General features: G+C 26.7%; 4 protein-coding genes across 4 annotated transcripts; all 4 read right to left on the bottom strand.

The window, feature by feature from the left end:
• Positions 1-1,105: 1,105 nt before the first annotated feature.
• Positions 1,106-4,023, bottom strand: pasha (microprocessor complex subunit partner of drosha). The gene is made up of 3 exons (XM_011500029.1): positions 3,861-4,023; positions 2,790-3,316; positions 1,106-2,507 (listed from the first exon to the last, which is right to left on the bottom strand). The coding sequence occupies exons 2-3, from the start codon at positions 3,225-3,227 to the stop codon at positions 1,128-1,130; spliced, it is 1,818 nt and encodes a 605-aa protein (XP_011498331.1). The 5' UTR covers positions 3,228-3,316; positions 3,861-4,023; the 3' UTR covers positions 1,106-1,127.
• A 759-nt stretch (positions 4,024-4,782) lies between these two features.
• Positions 4,783-8,156, bottom strand: LOC105362568 (heparan-alpha-glucosaminide N-acetyltransferase). Its single transcript, XM_011500028.1, has 10 exons — positions 7,912-8,156; positions 7,459-7,583; positions 7,274-7,380; positions 7,073-7,185; positions 6,913-7,007; positions 6,647-6,754; positions 6,035-6,573; positions 5,454-5,578; positions 5,181-5,364; positions 4,783-5,057 (listed from the first exon to the last, which is right to left on the bottom strand). Exons 1-10 carry the CDS (start codon positions 8,044-8,046, stop codon positions 4,876-4,878), a joined length of 1,713 nt encoding a protein of 570 aa, XP_011498330.1. The 5' UTR covers positions 8,047-8,156; the 3' UTR covers positions 4,783-4,875.
• A 597-nt stretch (positions 8,157-8,753) lies between these two features.
• On the bottom strand, positions 8,754-10,159 carry Rtca (RNA 3'-terminal phosphate cyclase). The gene has a single exon (XM_011500026.1). It carries the CDS (start codon positions 9,901-9,903, stop codon positions 8,785-8,787), a length of 1,119 nt encoding a protein of 372 aa, XP_011498328.1. The 5' UTR covers positions 9,904-10,159; the 3' UTR covers positions 8,754-8,784.
• A 4,231-nt stretch (positions 10,160-14,390) lies between these two features.
• LOC105362566 (pre-mRNA-splicing factor RBM22) lies at positions 14,391-15,981 on the bottom strand. The gene is made up of 3 exons (XM_011500025.1): positions 15,870-15,981; positions 15,738-15,791; positions 14,391-15,662 (listed from the first exon to the last, which is right to left on the bottom strand). The coding sequence occupies exons 1-3, from the start codon at positions 15,921-15,923 to the stop codon at positions 14,535-14,537; spliced, it is 1,236 nt and encodes a 411-aa protein (XP_011498327.1). The 5' UTR covers positions 15,924-15,981; the 3' UTR covers positions 14,391-14,534.
• Between the last annotated feature and the right edge of the window lie 26 nt (positions 15,982-16,007).

Genomic DNA, 16,007 nt, shown 5'->3' with positions numbered 1-16,007 from the left:
ACGTGCGTTTGATTCTATACTTCTAAAATATTTCTTCAATTATTAAATAAGGAATATGAGCTTTTTTCATAAAATATGAAGCTAATAAATTATAAAGTCGTAATTATTATAAATTCTAATGTTAATAGTATTTAATCGGATGAGGGCGCTTTTGTGCAACTAACGTAAGGCTCGAAGAATTCTTATTATCCTTATAAAATTAAAAAAATAATGTTTGACCATCTTTTTGTGCAAAAAACAACAATATCTCAGTTTTTATTAAAACAATGATTTATTTCTAATTAATGTGCTTGTAATACTGATCGTAATCAAAAGTTTTCTTATTTAATATGTACAGTATATGGCGCTTAAATATTATAAATTGATCTACATTGTTTGAATTATCATTAAAAACAGTTTTGTTATAAATGATATCAGATCTATGTAGAAAAGCGTCATGGGCAAGCAAAAGGCTCTAGAAAGTTTAAATAATTCAAACGATGATTTGAACAATGTATCGATAGGTAAGCCTTCTAATGAATTCTAAAACACTCATCATTCAAGTATTAATAATTTAACCTCAAAGTTTGCGTTCTATAATATTAATTTATTACTTAATTATAACATAATATGTATTTCCTATCTATATAAAAATTTACATAAATTTATTTTTAAAAATGAAATAATATTTATATATGTATTCATAATTAATAAAATTGATTTATTGCCTTTGTCTATTAAAATTTGTATTTTACTTATTTTACAATTAGGAATGCACTAGTATTTTGTTTTAATAAAATAATATTTTTAAGTGTTTAATATACATTTTCTATGAAAATGTATTAATTAAGTACACAATATAGTTTGAATTAATTAAAATTTCTAAAGATTTTGATTATTTACATTAATACTATAATAAAGTATGACATTATTTGCAGTCAATAGCAAGCAAAAGTTTCTTTTTTAAAAAATTTGATGTTAAAAAATTATACAATATTAAAAACTGAAGTATAAAGTAAAGTTTTGGAATATTTAACATTGTATCTGAAAATTAACGATCTTATAACAATTTGTATGTATTTAAACAATTTTTTGAAAATCTAGATACTTTTAAAAATTATGTGGCATTCGTTATTTTGTATATTATATTATAAATCAACATTATCTAAGTTGGAGGATGATCCTGTGGGTAAATCGGGAGGTACAAATTTTCCTATTGGTTTTACTGCTTGTCTTTGTTTCGCTAATTTTCTCATTTCTTGTCTGAGTTTTTCTAAAATAGCATGATTTGGTTGATTAACTGCTGCCTTGCCCTGAAGTAATGTAATTTCTTGTTCTAATTGTTTTTTTTCTTTGAAAGACTTAACACTTCGAGATCCATACAATCTTAGTAATGAACCCCAAGAGTGGACATGTGGATGCAGCAATTGTAATATTGCTTGAGCTGCGCGCTGTTTACCATCCTTTTTATTTCGACATATGACGGTAGCCTCGTGCTTTCCCACTCTCATTGTGAATTCATTACGCTGGTGTTTTAAGGTATTAACAGAATAATTTATGTGCATATCACCAAGCCCAAAGTTCCTTTGTAGACATGTTATCAATATTGCATGTGGTAAAGGTTCAGTGGTTTTTGTACAAAACTCAGCGACTCTTGGATCAGTAATAGAAATTTCATCAAAAAATGATAGATCTGCATCTGAATTGACCCTTGAAGCTTTAATTGTCTGACTAGAATTTGAGGAATTATCTGCTGCAGAGTCACCTGAAATTTTATCCCTCATTTGTGGTATTAATATCTCTAAGGTTTTTCGCGCTGCATTAGCTTTAGCTTGCTTTTTACTGCTTCCAAAACCACTGCCGTATTCCATGTCATTAATGCATACCACTGCAGAATAAGGTGTCGCAGCATTTTCCAATTCTTTAAATTTATAAGTGGGTTGCTTTTTTAAAGCGTGTTGTACATATTCGTGTAAGATACATACATAGCTTTTACCAGAAGGATTCATAATCCAATGTTTTGGTGGTCTACTAGCTGGTTCTTCTTCTTGTGTAGAATTACTACCTGAATAAATTGTGTTATTCACTACTGGAAATGTGATCAATTTTGTACCGTCGGGCAGTGTCGGGCGTTCCAGTTGCTTACGTTGTTTCTTATTTTTTGTAAATTTTCGTCTTTGCGACCAAGACTTAAATCTCATGACCTTAATAGATTTAAAACGAAACAACGATTGACAATAATTTCTAAGATTTTCACCATCAAGAGATTGTGTCGCTCGATTTTCTTGAATTGTTTCAATTTTAGCATTAGGTAAACTGCAAGCCTGTGCAGCCTGCGTTCTTTCTTTATCCTTCTGTTTTTCTTCTTCCTCCTCCTTTAATGCTCTCTTGTATTGCAAACAAGGGATGGCACTTACAGGTACTTCATGTTTTCTTACACTGCCCGGTCCAAGAAAATAAGGTTTTGATAATGTACATACTCTACTCTGTTTGTGCAAATATAAAGGCATACCACTATTATGAGTTACCTAAAATAAATAAAGCAATTTAATTAAGAAATTGGAATATATAGGTTCAAGTTTTACGATATGTAATTTAGTATTTATATCAAAGGTATCAAATAATGTAAATCAAATAATGTATCAGGTAAAAATCTATATGAGATAAGTATAACTGAAAAAAAAATTTAATTATATAATTTTAAAATGCCTAACTGATGTTATAACTACAATTGAAGTTGTAAAATCAATTAAATAGCCGACGTCATAATAAAATAATGTTTTTCTTAACATGTATTATATATTAATTACCTGTACCCAACCTTCTGGCAATACGTCAAAATGATTGTGACCTATTTCATCTAAAACTAGCTTTTCTTTCTCTTCGTAAAGCATATCATTTCTCTTATCAGATCGTTTCCCTTTAAATTCATCTGGTAATCCCTCTTCCAGCATTGCTTCAATTTCATCATCCGGTATATCGGAATCAATACTATCATTTGAACAACCCTCTGAATCCGAGCCATCCTGATTAGTATGACGTTCCAGATCATCTAGTACATCAAACTGTCTTAAATCCTCATCTTCGGATACAACTGGATTTTCATTTTCTTCCTGATGAGAAATTTCAATATTTTCTGAAGCTATTAAATCCGTATGAATATAATTAGGTACTTGATCAAATGTTTTATCAGAATTCATATCCATGGATTTTTCGATTTCTGTGATTTTTTGAACATCTATTTCCATTATACGTCTTTAAATCTATTTTTCTTTTTTCCTGTTATTAATAATCGAGAGCTCGTATTATCCCGCGCCAGTTTTAATTATATAAAGGCCTAAAATCGTTTATAATAAATTTAATACCTAATATTAAAAGTATAGTGGTTTATCATATAGCTATAACTTATATACACATGTTTACAAATTGTAGGTTAGGTTAGATAACTTTTATTTATTTAGAATTTCATAAAGATGGCGCAATAATTGTTTGAATTTAAAATATTTATCTTATAAATGTTTCAATTCAATAACAGCACAATAACTATTTTATATTATAATATATTATTATTAAATTTAAAGGGATTTTATCTTTTAAATATTTAGTACAATGATAGAATGGAAGTCTTATAGGTATACTACTATCAATTCTATATTAAACTTACGTGAAATAAATGATCATATTTTAAATATTATATATATGCATATGTAAACGTATAATTCATATTTCTAGTATTTTATTTTTTTTTATGATAAAATATTAATTGCTTGATTTTCATTTCAGTTAATTATAATTTTTTGGATATGTTTGATTAAAATTTAATATAAGATAACAATGTGCGCGCTAATACATTCTTATGTACTCAACTATAATAAATATACTTTGGATGCAAACATGACTTTATTGTTGCTGCGAATTTATCCTTTCATATCTCAGGTCATTTCACTACATTCAGTTTGTTGCTATCAGTAAATAAATCTTTTAAAAGGTATCTCCAAATCTTTTCTATCCTTAAATATTAAATTGTAATTTGTTATCGATTATTAACAAGTCAATATATGTTTACGAAATATAAAAAAAATTTAACAATGATTTATTTTGATTTTGAAATGCTTACACTAAAACTGAAATATACAATTATTTTATAAGCCGCGTTAATGCTTCTTTTATTGTGACGTATTTGTTATTTAAATCATTTGTATTATTTTTTACTCTACTTATTATATTACAATTGACTACATTTTCTTACATGTTTATTATATATGGATATTTTACATTTAATTATGAAGCGTACGTAATTTTAGTATTCTTTGAAAATCAATATTATTTTGATGTATTGTTCTTTACCTGGAAATCATTTATTCAATAAAAGTACAGGTTATATTGGAAAAAGAATAAAAAAAAAAAAAAAAAACCATCAAAAGTAATTATTAATCGTTGTAACTAAGTTTATAAAATAATTTTAAGCGCTTTAGAATGTATTAATGAAATTATTTGTTAAGATAGTTACCAACGTTTGAGTGTCAACATAATAAAATATATATACGAGTACTGATTTTTAAAACTGGTGTTTAATTTTATATTTTATATAAAATATTTATTTAGTACTTTGAGGATTCTCAATATATACATAATATAAAAAATAGTATTTTAATTTTCATTTGTGTAACGAAATTAAATAATTAATTAGATTGCAAAATACTATGCTAATGACAAATATTAATAATTATACATAACATTATTTAACCGTTTGAAAGTATCAAACGCAGTATTTTTTATTCTTAAACATAATTTTTTAATATCACAATCAATTTAAAGTATTATTCTCTTATGTGTACTATTGACACTTTTCTCTTTTTGGTAACATTGATGAATTTCAATTATCAATGTATATTTTTATATAGTTATTAAAATATCTTTTTTATATAAAATAAAAGCTATGAATGACCACAAAGTAGTAGTCCACAAGTTTATAGCTAATATAGATGTATGAGTTGGAGTTCCAGGGATTATCCATGTAAATGGGAACAGGTCCATTGTCATATAGTGTCCAATATATATTAATATTGGATTAGCTCCTATAAATAAATTAAAGAAAAAAAAAAATTATTTTAATGAAAATGGCAATAAATTTTATAATAGAATATAAATTTACAAAATTTAATATAAGTATGGTTGTAATTATTAAAATTAATTTATACCTGCATATATAAATGGTGCACCACTCCAGATCTTTTTATGATCGATTAAATAATACAAAATGGAGAATAGTAGAAAGGCAAAACTAGATGTGCATAAAACGAAAGACAATGACATCATGTTCTTGTTCACTGGAATTAAACCGCCTTCTTTGCTAAAATTACATAGTATACCAGCTATAAGACCCTAGAAAATAATAATTTTCATAATATCAAGTCACATTAACATATAGTGTACAATAAAATAAAAAATAAAAGAAAATTCCTTTATCTTACCGTTATAATAAACCAAGCTTGCCATCTAATTATTCTCGAACTAGCTTGATAATAAGTAACAAAAATACGACCAGCTTGAACTCCTAAGAATACTATAAATACTGCTGATATTGTATTCATCAAACCTGTAAGAATAATTTAAATAAATATCTTATAGTACATATACAGAAAAAGTAATAAAAATTTTTATAATGCATAAAATACTAATGAATCCATCAAGTTTATTGAAAATAAAATTGAAATTATATTTTTAAAATTCTATCTATATTTCCAAATAAAATGAAATTAACTATAAATAATAGCCGAGCAAAATGCATAATTAATTATTTAACTAATTTAAATAGTATTCAAAATTTTTTAACTTTTATAACACATGTAAATTGTTTAAACTTAAATACAATAAAAAAAAAAAAAAAAAAAAAAGAGTAAATTAGTAAGTAAGTAGTAAATAATTTTTAGTCGGATAAAATTAAAAATTTTAATTTAACAATGTAAATAATTTACATATTTTTTAATTTTAAAAAACAATGCATTTTTAATAATGAAATTTGAAAATTTTTATCTCATTATGACATTCTAACCTTCTGGATCATGTGGATGTACAGGTCCATAAACTTGATTAATTTTATTCATATATATGTGATTTCCAAAAATAAGCCTATCGATGTAGCCAGCAACTCCAGCGGTGCAATTTATATATTCACTGTGATGATGATAGCCTCCTGGGCCAATATAACCAAGTGGACAACCAGGAACACGTAGTAAAAATATTAAGCATGTATGAATTGTCATTATAACAAGTACTACTATCCATTGGGCCCATCTTTCTGAAATATCTTGTAGACAACCAAATTGTCCAAATTGGAAGTTTCTCTGTGCATTTGTAAAGCATGTTTCAATTAAAGAACAAATAAAATATGAAATAGCTAAAAGCTGCAGAACACCAGGAAATCGCAGCTCTGAGAGGGAAGAATTGTGGATAGAATTAATTAGCAATCCAAGAAATATAAGAATGACTGCTCGGCGTAATTGTTTCATAATAAGCCTCGTACGTGAAATTGATAATCTAAGATGCACTCTTATTGAATTTACAATGGTAAATCCCATGGCCCAAGCGAACCTTAAAAATACAATTTTCGTGTATTTTAATATTTGAAATAGATTTGAAATAGAAGTATGTTTGAAAATCTTACCAGGGTAAAACCAAATCTGCAACAGTCAAACCATTCCATGCAGCATGCTTCAAGAAAACATATTTACCACCTCCATTATTTACAAATATCATTAATAAAACTGCAATACTGAAAAATAATTATTACAATTATTATTTCTAGACTTTTTAAAGCAATTGTACTTTATGTATGTTTCATAGTTTCTTGATAGAAATTCTCAATAATTTCTTAATATTTCTTTATAGGTAAAATATTAGTTAAAACATAAATAATTATAATTTGTTTACCCTCTAAAAGTATCTAAAGCTTGCATTCTCATTCCAGTTTTTGATACTGTAAGCATTTGAGGAGGTGATTCTGACTCTTGAAGTCTATCAAAGTCCTGTAAATATCGAAGACATAAGTGAGATTATATTCAATATTTTTAATTCTAATGCAGATACTTACACCTTGTAAATCCATAGGCTTATTTAAATATGTTCTCACTGTATTAATCACTAATTTAGATGTAAATATTATTACAAATGCAAGTATGTATATCATTAATGCAGCAAGTAAAGCTATAACATAAAAGAATATTTTTAAATATATTGTAAAACAGTCGTTTTATTAATAGAAAATAAATATAAAATAAAATACTACACTTACGTAAATAAGGATTCCATGGTTCATATAGGACATAAATAGGAGAACAACTACCATTTGAAGTTATGTTCCAACTATATCGCCCATGTTGTTTGAATGAGTATGTTTCCCTAAAATATAAAATTATTCATATTAGATTATTCTTTTATCTCATTTTCATAAAATATATTATTTTTGTCAATACTTACATACAAGAAAGATACAATTTATCTGTTTGATTATCATTATAATAAAAGCGTGTTGGATATTTGGTAGATATTTGTAAAGTTGTATTACTATTTCCTGGTAAGTCTATTACTGGTTGTCCATCGCACTTATAATAAAAAAGAAAAGTATATAATTAAAACAAATCTAATTCTGTTTTAAATCGTTAGATTTTATTTTTAGATATAGGGCTAACCAAACATACATTAGATATGACATAAATTATGTGTGTGTATATATATATATATATATATATATAAATATTTAAGGATTTAATAAAAGAAAAATTAATTATTTATAATTCAAAGTTTCCTCTTTTCTAAGATTTACTATTTATCAACTATAAAGTCAACGACAATATTAACAAAACTAAAAAATTTACTCGATTACTTAAAATGTAATTAAATATTATTTGTTATAAGATTGATCCAACTTACCAATATGCAGTCGTCGAAAATGCTAAAAAATGTAACAGGATGATCAATTTTATTCACTATACTGAAACATGCTGTGTCAATGGGAAGTAACTTTTTTTCATCGAGACAAGCTCCACTTACATTTTTGTTTAACATTATACTTAATACTTTACAACGCTATCAACGATTACTAATATACTTTGTCTTTATAATAAAAAGCAATAAGTATGCTACTTTATGAATTCATGAAATATTGCAATTTCTATTTCAACGTGGAAATACAAAATTTCTATTCCAAGTATTTAAGTGTACGGCCCGCGTCACTATTATTAGTGGACATTCCCCTCACTACGTTCAACCGAGCAACTTGGAGTATAATATTTTAAAAATTCTACAATTTCGTCGACAGAATGCTGTACACAAATATAGCAGCAATACATGCAATTATCTCGTCAAGCTCAATCTACCGAATGTACGCAATAATTGTTAATTGCGACACAGTTGGCCTCTGGTGGCTGGCTAATAAACTTTTTGAAATATTTTTTATTTATTTAAACAACTTTAATTTCACCAGAAATAGACATCACATCTTTTGTACTAGTAGTATAATTTTTACATAAGCTTCAGAATTCAAACAACAAAATTTGAGTGGAATTATGTAGTGTAAATTTTTTTTATAATGCGCAAAATTTTTGAGAACATATATAATTTTAAGAAAACTGACTTATAAGATGAACTTTGTGAAATAGTTTAGTCGAGATGCTATATAAATCGATTTATTACAAATAATTGTTTACATTTGTTGTTTTTTTCTTTCTTTCTTTCTTTTCTTTTCATTTTTTTTTTTTTTTTTTTTTTTTTTTTTAAATACAAAAAGCAAAACTAAATATACATTCAATTAAGATAATTATTTGTATAGCCTGCTCCATCACATTCTAAAACATAACTATTATCCATATATCTTCTTAAATTGAAAACAATTCCTTTTTTAAACAACATTGTTTCTGCAACTTCCTTAGCTCTTTGCGTATGGGGAGTTATTGGCAGGTTACCAACATTAACTTTCGAATGGCCTTTGGCAAGAGCCATAAAAATAATCATTTGATCCTTTAAAAATAAATCGACGCAAGAATTTGTGGAAATTGGATTTATAAGTTCGCTCGCAGCACTCGACGCTGGATCGGTTACAAATAATCTAGCACTTAAACCAGAGCCGCCGAATATACAGTTTGTCGTTGTTTTGCACATTATATTAATGCCATATCCATTTCCTACTGTGCCATTTCTCGGCTCCTTATATGTTATTATATTAATCGGGGGCATTGGAATATTAAGCTTCGATAGTTCTTTTGCAATAATATCTGTAGTATCGCGTGTCAATTGTTTAGCTTCATTTATTTTTACACAGCCAGCTGCGAACGACCAACCTTTAATATCAACGGGTACTCCAGGATCCAACAATTCGATACCATTTAAATGATGAACGGGTGTCACGTGCAATCGAACCTCTCCTCCTCCATCTGGATAATATCCCCTTCTTATAACATCGAGCTGAAAATCTGCCCCAAATCTCCTAAGGAACGGTCTAAACACATTTTTGAAGTATTCAACCTGTGGCCCCAACGGAACGTTCGTTCCCCCTTTAAGGATATAGGTGGTAGACTTAGATAAGAACAATGCACAAGGCAAGATAATCTGAATTAATAAACAAATGCACCCCGCAGTTTTTATATTGGCAACGTATTCGTCGCTTTTATGTTGAAGAACACCAGGCTTAAAGAGTAAGTATGGCGAGCCCAAGTAAGCACCTGTTACCTCAGCATCGCACATCTCTTTGATTAGATTTACTCCTCTTAAATGCTGCTCCCTGAGTCCTGATTTTGACAAACCTCTTCTTATGTTAATTATTTGAATTGGAATTTTATACAATGCACTCAAACACACCGCAATTCGTACTATTTGTCCACCTCCATTATTAGAATCACCATCTATTTTTACTATTTCTTCTGACATTTTTGCATACAATTAATTCAAAATCTTACAATATCCAATGTTTATACTCTCCCAAACACTTTACCTTAATTAATCAAACATTGGTAATGGCCTATTATACGCTTCACGTGCTAATTCCAATTTGCCATGTAATAAAAATAATCGCGTTAATATTGCTATTACACATCAGCAAAATTTTCAAATATTATTCTCAAAGGTTAATAACTTACTCCCAGGAGCTATAGTTAGTCAGCCGTGCGTGTGAAAACTACAGACGGGCGCATGTGTTGGAGCGAGACGGAGGGAAAAAAATGGGACACTGATAAATAGATCGCATGCGCATCCACACGGACGCACACTTGCGAATCTTGCGCGCATACATTAATGCTCATGTGCATTGCGACAAAGAGTTGAAGAAGATTGTCGTTGAAGCGATTTATAGCGTAACGGAGCAACGCGATTGTTCTACCCTCTAAAATAATTTTAAGACAATAATAAGGGGACGAGGGAGCTTAGATGTAATTTATTTCTGCGCGAGACGACGAGATTGAGCTGTGCTTAGCCGTAGCGATAGATAGAGTTAGGCGAATGCGTGTATCGCAGTCGAATGTTTAGGGAAAAGCATATATTTTCATTATTTAATCTAACTCAATTTGCCTCGGCAAAATAACATTATAATATGCATTACAATTATAAACAAATAGTTTTCTATATCAAAAATTTAAAATTATATTTATACTTACTTTCATCGAATATTCATAATATCGAATTATTACTGATTTACAATTATATAATTGTATGACTGTTATATTGATATATTAATTTCATCATAAATTCTCTCATTGATAAATTAGAAATAATCATTAGGGTCTGTAATTTAAAAAGGACAAATTCATTGTCTTTATTATGCATATTGGGGAAAGACATTTCATTCATTCAAGGTATAGAGGCAAAGAGCCTTTCTCATCAAATTACAAGTGAAATAAACATTATTATTTTACGACTTTTACTCGCTTATAATCTGTAATCGGTAATTCGGTCACTTTTATGCTTTTTATGATATTTGTTGTGATCGACGTTGATCTAACAGTAATAAAGTAGTAAAAATTATTAAATTTTTTTTATTTTACAAAATATACTTAGAAAAAGGTAAATTGATATTTTCTTCTTCTTCTTCTTCTCGTTCTTTATAAATTGCACAAACGTACTCCAATCGATAAGAATTTGTAGACGTCAGTTATAATCTTATAAGCATATAACAAAACATTCGATTAACATTAAAATTAGGCAGAATTTATCTTTTCTATCTTTGAATTGCGGAAAAAAATTATTAAATTATTGAAAAGGGCCAATTTCACTTGAACCTGCAAGTATTACTTTCAAAAGCAAAGATTTAAAAAGTTTCAACATTACATTAGATGTCAAAGTTATGCATTGAAAATCGACAATCGATGCACTTTTTTTTTTTTTAAGCCACAAAACGATTTTAAAGAATTGGAAAATTTATAGATATGGTAAAAGTTACTTTCATAGCTTACGTACATGCAGTATCATAAATGCTTATTAAAAGTTAAAAGAAAATAATGTCGAAGCATCGGCGTATATCATTCGGACATGGATTGTTAATATTTTTTCAAATATTATTAAAAAATATAAATCTATTTTCATGGGAGAAAAAAAAACAAAAAAAAAACAAAAAAAAATCTATTTAAACGAATGATGGACTTATAAGAGTAAAAAAGACTTTGTATGTTATATAATCTTTATTTTAATTCAAAGTTCAATGTATGTTCAATTACAATTGAAAGATGAAATATTTTCATTTGTTCAATTATTTTCATTACATTCTTATTTCTTCCCTATCGGTACCTATCGATACCATTACATTTTCATGCTACAAAATAATAAACTCTCTTAATCATGTGACAATAATTTAATTCAAATACTATAAATAATAGTCCCAAATTATCATTTAATTGGGCCATTTCATGCTTAATTATTTAACACAGTAATTAAATTAATAAATTTTTGTACGATTGAAAAAGAAAAATTATATTTTCAAATTAAAATGATTTTCGTAGAAATTTTTTTCAATTTCATTTATTTGTTATTAACGATACTTTATCCATCGCATTAAAATATTTGAAGTTGCCTATAGGATTTAAATATGAAAAAGTGAACAATATATGACCATCGTATTTAATTAATCCAATTGAACAATTTAATTCTTATAATACTCCATAATTATTAAGATAATTAATTAGATTATTTAAACTGTGAATGATTAATTATATATAGTACCAATTATGAATAAATAAATATTAGAAAAGTATCATCTATCTTTTATAGATTAAAGGCTCTCATTATTACGCAATATTTTGAATTTATGAAAAAGTATGTTATATTTTTTTTTTTTTTTTTTTTTAATATTTTTATGCAAATTAAAGATTTAACTCTTCTTTTTCTATAATATAAAACTATCTCTATCAATGTATGTTGTACAAATAATTGAATAAATTTAATAAAATTGACAAAAAAAAAATTAAATAAAAATTCGTTATTTGTTTTATTTACATCAACAAATCAAGTTTCGTAAATTAATTAAGTTAATTTAATTATTCCTAACTTTTGTCTATACTCTTTTATGTAATATGTTATATATTATTAGGAATGATTTAAAATATTTTCAAGTCATGTTCTTTACTAAAAAGCTCCTCGTATTATGGATGAAGAGTTTTATAAATGAATCGAAGGAATAAGTTTTCTATTTACTAGATCATTAAAATATGTCAGTAAAATATTGTCATTTAAAAATGATTTTGAATGTTATCAATTTGTTAAAATAATTAAACATTGAACCAAGTTCTACTTTCATTAGCTAGTATTAAATGAAGATGAATAAAATTAAAATACTGTCGTAGGTGTAGAGCAAAAAATACAAAATTATAAGCACAATATTTTGATAAAATAAAAATTATCTTTGTGTAATAATAATATTAATAATAATAAACAAAAAAAGAATTAGTTATTATCAAGCTAATTATTGACAGATTAGATAGGTAAGTATATTAATCCTTTATTAATCATCATAAGCATAATAAATAGCATGAAATTTTTAATTATATTTTACAAAATAATAATAATAATATTATTACTCGTTTTATATTAATATAACTTGTAAGCTCATACAAAACGTAAAACGAATTTCAAATAATCTATAATATTACATTAAAATACCATTTATATTGAATATAAACATTTTAAAAATATTTATAAATTATTATCATTGATATTTATATTATTATCAGCTACAAATTAAAATATTTATCGTAAACATTAATGGAAATTATAATATTTTCGATTAGTATTTAGTTTAATCATTTTTATTTTTGATTTATAAATACATAATGCTATAATTACATATTTTTACATGCAATTTTTTTCAAATACTTTTACAAAAATCATTTTTATTAAATTTATTTGAAAAAAAGGCTTATTATCAAATCACTTTTACAATTATAAATAAAACTTTAAAATAAAAGAAAAATATAAACAATTGTAGTTTACATGATCTATAAAACACGTGACACTTTTACAAACTCTTTTACTTTTTTTTGAATTGTAAAATAAAAATTAAATCAAAACGAAAAGAAACTTTGTAAGCCTATGTTTCTTGATAAAATAATAAAATTGTTATTATCAAAGAGAAATTTTTGTATATAAACAATTTTAATAAATTTATTTATTGAAAATTGAAATCAGTAGTGACATTTAAAGAAAAAACGTTTTAATATTTTTCTTAAAAGTTTGAAAATCCATAAAAATCTTCGCAAAAATCAATAATATATTTATTTAGAATTGCAATATAATTTTGGTAGGTATGTTTATATGGTCCGGCTGACATTTTAAGATTTTGCTTTAAAATCTTGTTTTTAAAGTAAAATTTGTATACGGTTTTTTTTAGATTTTTCAAATAATGTACTTTGTTTCATGTTTGCATACGAGTTTTCTAGTTAGGATGCAAATTAGATTGAAGTTTATAAATCTTAAGTAAAATTTAAAATCAATCAATTAATTTTATAGATTTATTTATATTATTTATTATGTAGTTATTATAAATTTATTATTGTACAGAAAATGTTAATAGTTTCTAGTTAAATTTTCTATCCTTTTAATGGAAATAATAGCCAAGATTATAAAATTCAAATAATTTATTTTTCAAAATTGTATATGCATACAATTTTTATAAAATCAATAATCAATGTATTTAGACTCAATTATGTGTTAAGCATATTTTCTTAAAATTATAACATTTGTTTTTCAATGATTAAAATAATAATGAATAAATAGACCATATTTTTATTAAATTTTTTCAATTAGAATGTTAAAGTAAATAAGATTAATAAAATAAAAAGATTAATTTTATATTATAATTATAAAAAAACATTAAATTTAGATATAAATTGAATTGGATATTCATTCTTTTAATTTTAATTAAAAAAGCAGATAATTTTAATAGCAAATATTATATTTTATAATAATTATAATATAAAATTATAACGTCCTTTTACATCTTAAAATACAGGATTTAATTTTATTATCTGTTATATTATAACAGAAATTTTTTAATAGGACTTAATAAATTTTAACATTTAATTCTCTTCTGGCCAAGGTTTTCCAATCCCTTGAGAAGCTCCCATTCTAGATGGATCCTGACTTGGATAATGTATAGCAGTTGGTGTGGTACCTGGTGGGAAAATTGGAGTAACCGGCGGTGCCATTGGAGGAGCAAAGATAAATGGAGGTGGTGGCATCGGTGGTGGAGGAATCATAGGTGGAGGTATTATACCAGGTAGATTGAAGAAATTATTGGCGATATTTTCGGGAGGAGGTGGAAGAGCTCCTGGCAAACCAGGTACTGGTTCTAAGACTTCCCGGACACCTTCTACCGCAGAAATTGCTTGTCGACCCTGAGAACGTCCCCACTTAATAGTTAATCTCCTTCCACCAAGTATCAACTTATTAAATGTTCTTTCAGCAGCTGCTTCTGCTGCATTTCGTTGTGTATACTGAATAAAGGCACATTGTTGCCTTGGAACCATTGTCACCGATCTAATCTCACCATATTGATAGAAATGATCCCTTAATGTTTTTTCGGTTAATATTTCACCTAGATTTCCAACATAGAGCGTTGTTATCAATTTATCTTCCGGTGGATCTAATTTTGGCATCGCAGCCGCCCTTCTCATAAGTTTATCCGCTACTGGATCATTAACACCATAATAACGATCTTTAATATTTTGGTCAGCTAGAGGATCATCGGGATCTGTTGGTTTTTCATGACGGTAAGGGCATTCCTCTCCTCTTTTACATTCTCCTTTAACCCAAAAGGAACATATGTGCGGCCTATTCCTTTTATAATATGGACTCGTTCTAGCAAGTTTCATTAATAAGTCGCTCGCAGCAGCAGATTTTCCAACAGCACCAGCTGGTGTTGTAGCATCTAATTTACTTATTTCACTATCGATATTTTGAACATAATATTCTTTATTTACATCCGAACGTGGTATATCGTCTTTAATTTTCAAAGCAGCATCTCTAACTTGAATCGGTAAACCATATTCCAAATCAAGTAAGCATGTTTGACAAACATTTTTCAGACGACTACAAGTTTGACACACTTCTGTTTTTTTAAAACGCATTCTAGCACCTGGACACCATCGAAATACGGTAAAAGGTCGCATACAAATTTTGCACTCTTTACCATATTTCTCTTTTGTCTAAAATTTGAATAAAAAAATTAATAAACACGATAAACAATTTTTTTAAATACTTATTAACGCATGAAGAATTACCATTCGAATATATGGATTATCCCCTAGGCACGTTTGACATAAAATTGGAAATTCCTAAAAAACATAAAATATTCGTTAGGTTAGTTTTAATATTTTTATAATAGATTTATAAGATATTTATGCGATACTTACAGCATCTTCCCAATTTTGCCTATTATATGTGTTTGTTGTTTTTGACATAGACATGGTGAGTTATTTAATTAGAATCTACGTTTATGAACATTTTACGTATTACCCAACGATAACACATAACGCATTGGTCGCCATTTT

This window comes from Ceratosolen solmsi, unplaced genomic scaffold (genome assembly GCF_000503995.2).
Source record: "Ceratosolen solmsi marchali unplaced genomic scaffold, CerSol_1.0 scaffold41, whole genome shotgun sequence".
Taxonomy (NCBI): Eukaryota; Metazoa; Arthropoda; class Insecta; order Hymenoptera; family Agaonidae; genus Ceratosolen; species Ceratosolen solmsi.
Note: the sequence above shows the minus strand (reverse complement) of the source record. Positions and strands in the feature narration are given on the sequence as shown.

Excerpts from the sequence above, each read along its gene's own strand:
- Rtca (XM_011500026.1), bottom strand. The coding sequence starts at position 9,903 with ATGTCAGAAGAAATAGTAAAAATAGATGGTGATTCTAATAATGGAGGT.
- LOC105362568 (XM_011500028.1), bottom strand. The coding sequence starts at position 8,046 with ATGTTAAACAAAAATGTAAGTGGAGCTTGTCTCGATGAAAAAAAGTTA. Across the intron at positions 5,579-6,034 it reads ACATCCACATGATCCAGAAG|GTTTGATGAATACAATATCA; the intron begins GTTAGAATGTCA and ends TTATTCTTACAG. Across the intron at positions 5,058-5,180 it reads TGCACCATTTATATATGCAG|GAGCTAATCCAATATTAATA; the intron begins GTATAAATTAAT and ends ATTTATTTATAG.
- LOC105362566 (XM_011500025.1), bottom strand. The coding sequence starts at position 15,923 with ATGTCTATGTCAAAAACAACAAACACATATAATAGGCAAAATTGGGAA. Across the intron at positions 15,792-15,869 it reads GGCAAAATTGGGAAGATGCT|GAATTTCCAATTTTATGTCA; the intron begins GTAAGTATCGCA and ends TATGTTTTTTAG. Across the intron at positions 15,663-15,737 it reads ATAATCCATATATTCGAATG|ACAAAAGAGAAATATGGTAA; the intron begins GTAATTCTTCAT and ends TTCAAATTTTAG.
- pasha (XM_011500029.1), bottom strand. The coding sequence starts at position 3,227 with ATGGAAATAGATGTTCAAAAAATCACAGAAATCGAAAAATCCATGGAT. Across the intron at positions 2,508-2,789 it reads TGCCAGAAGGTTGGGTACAG|GTAACTCATAATAGTGGTAT; the intron begins GTAATTAATATA and ends TATTTATTTTAG.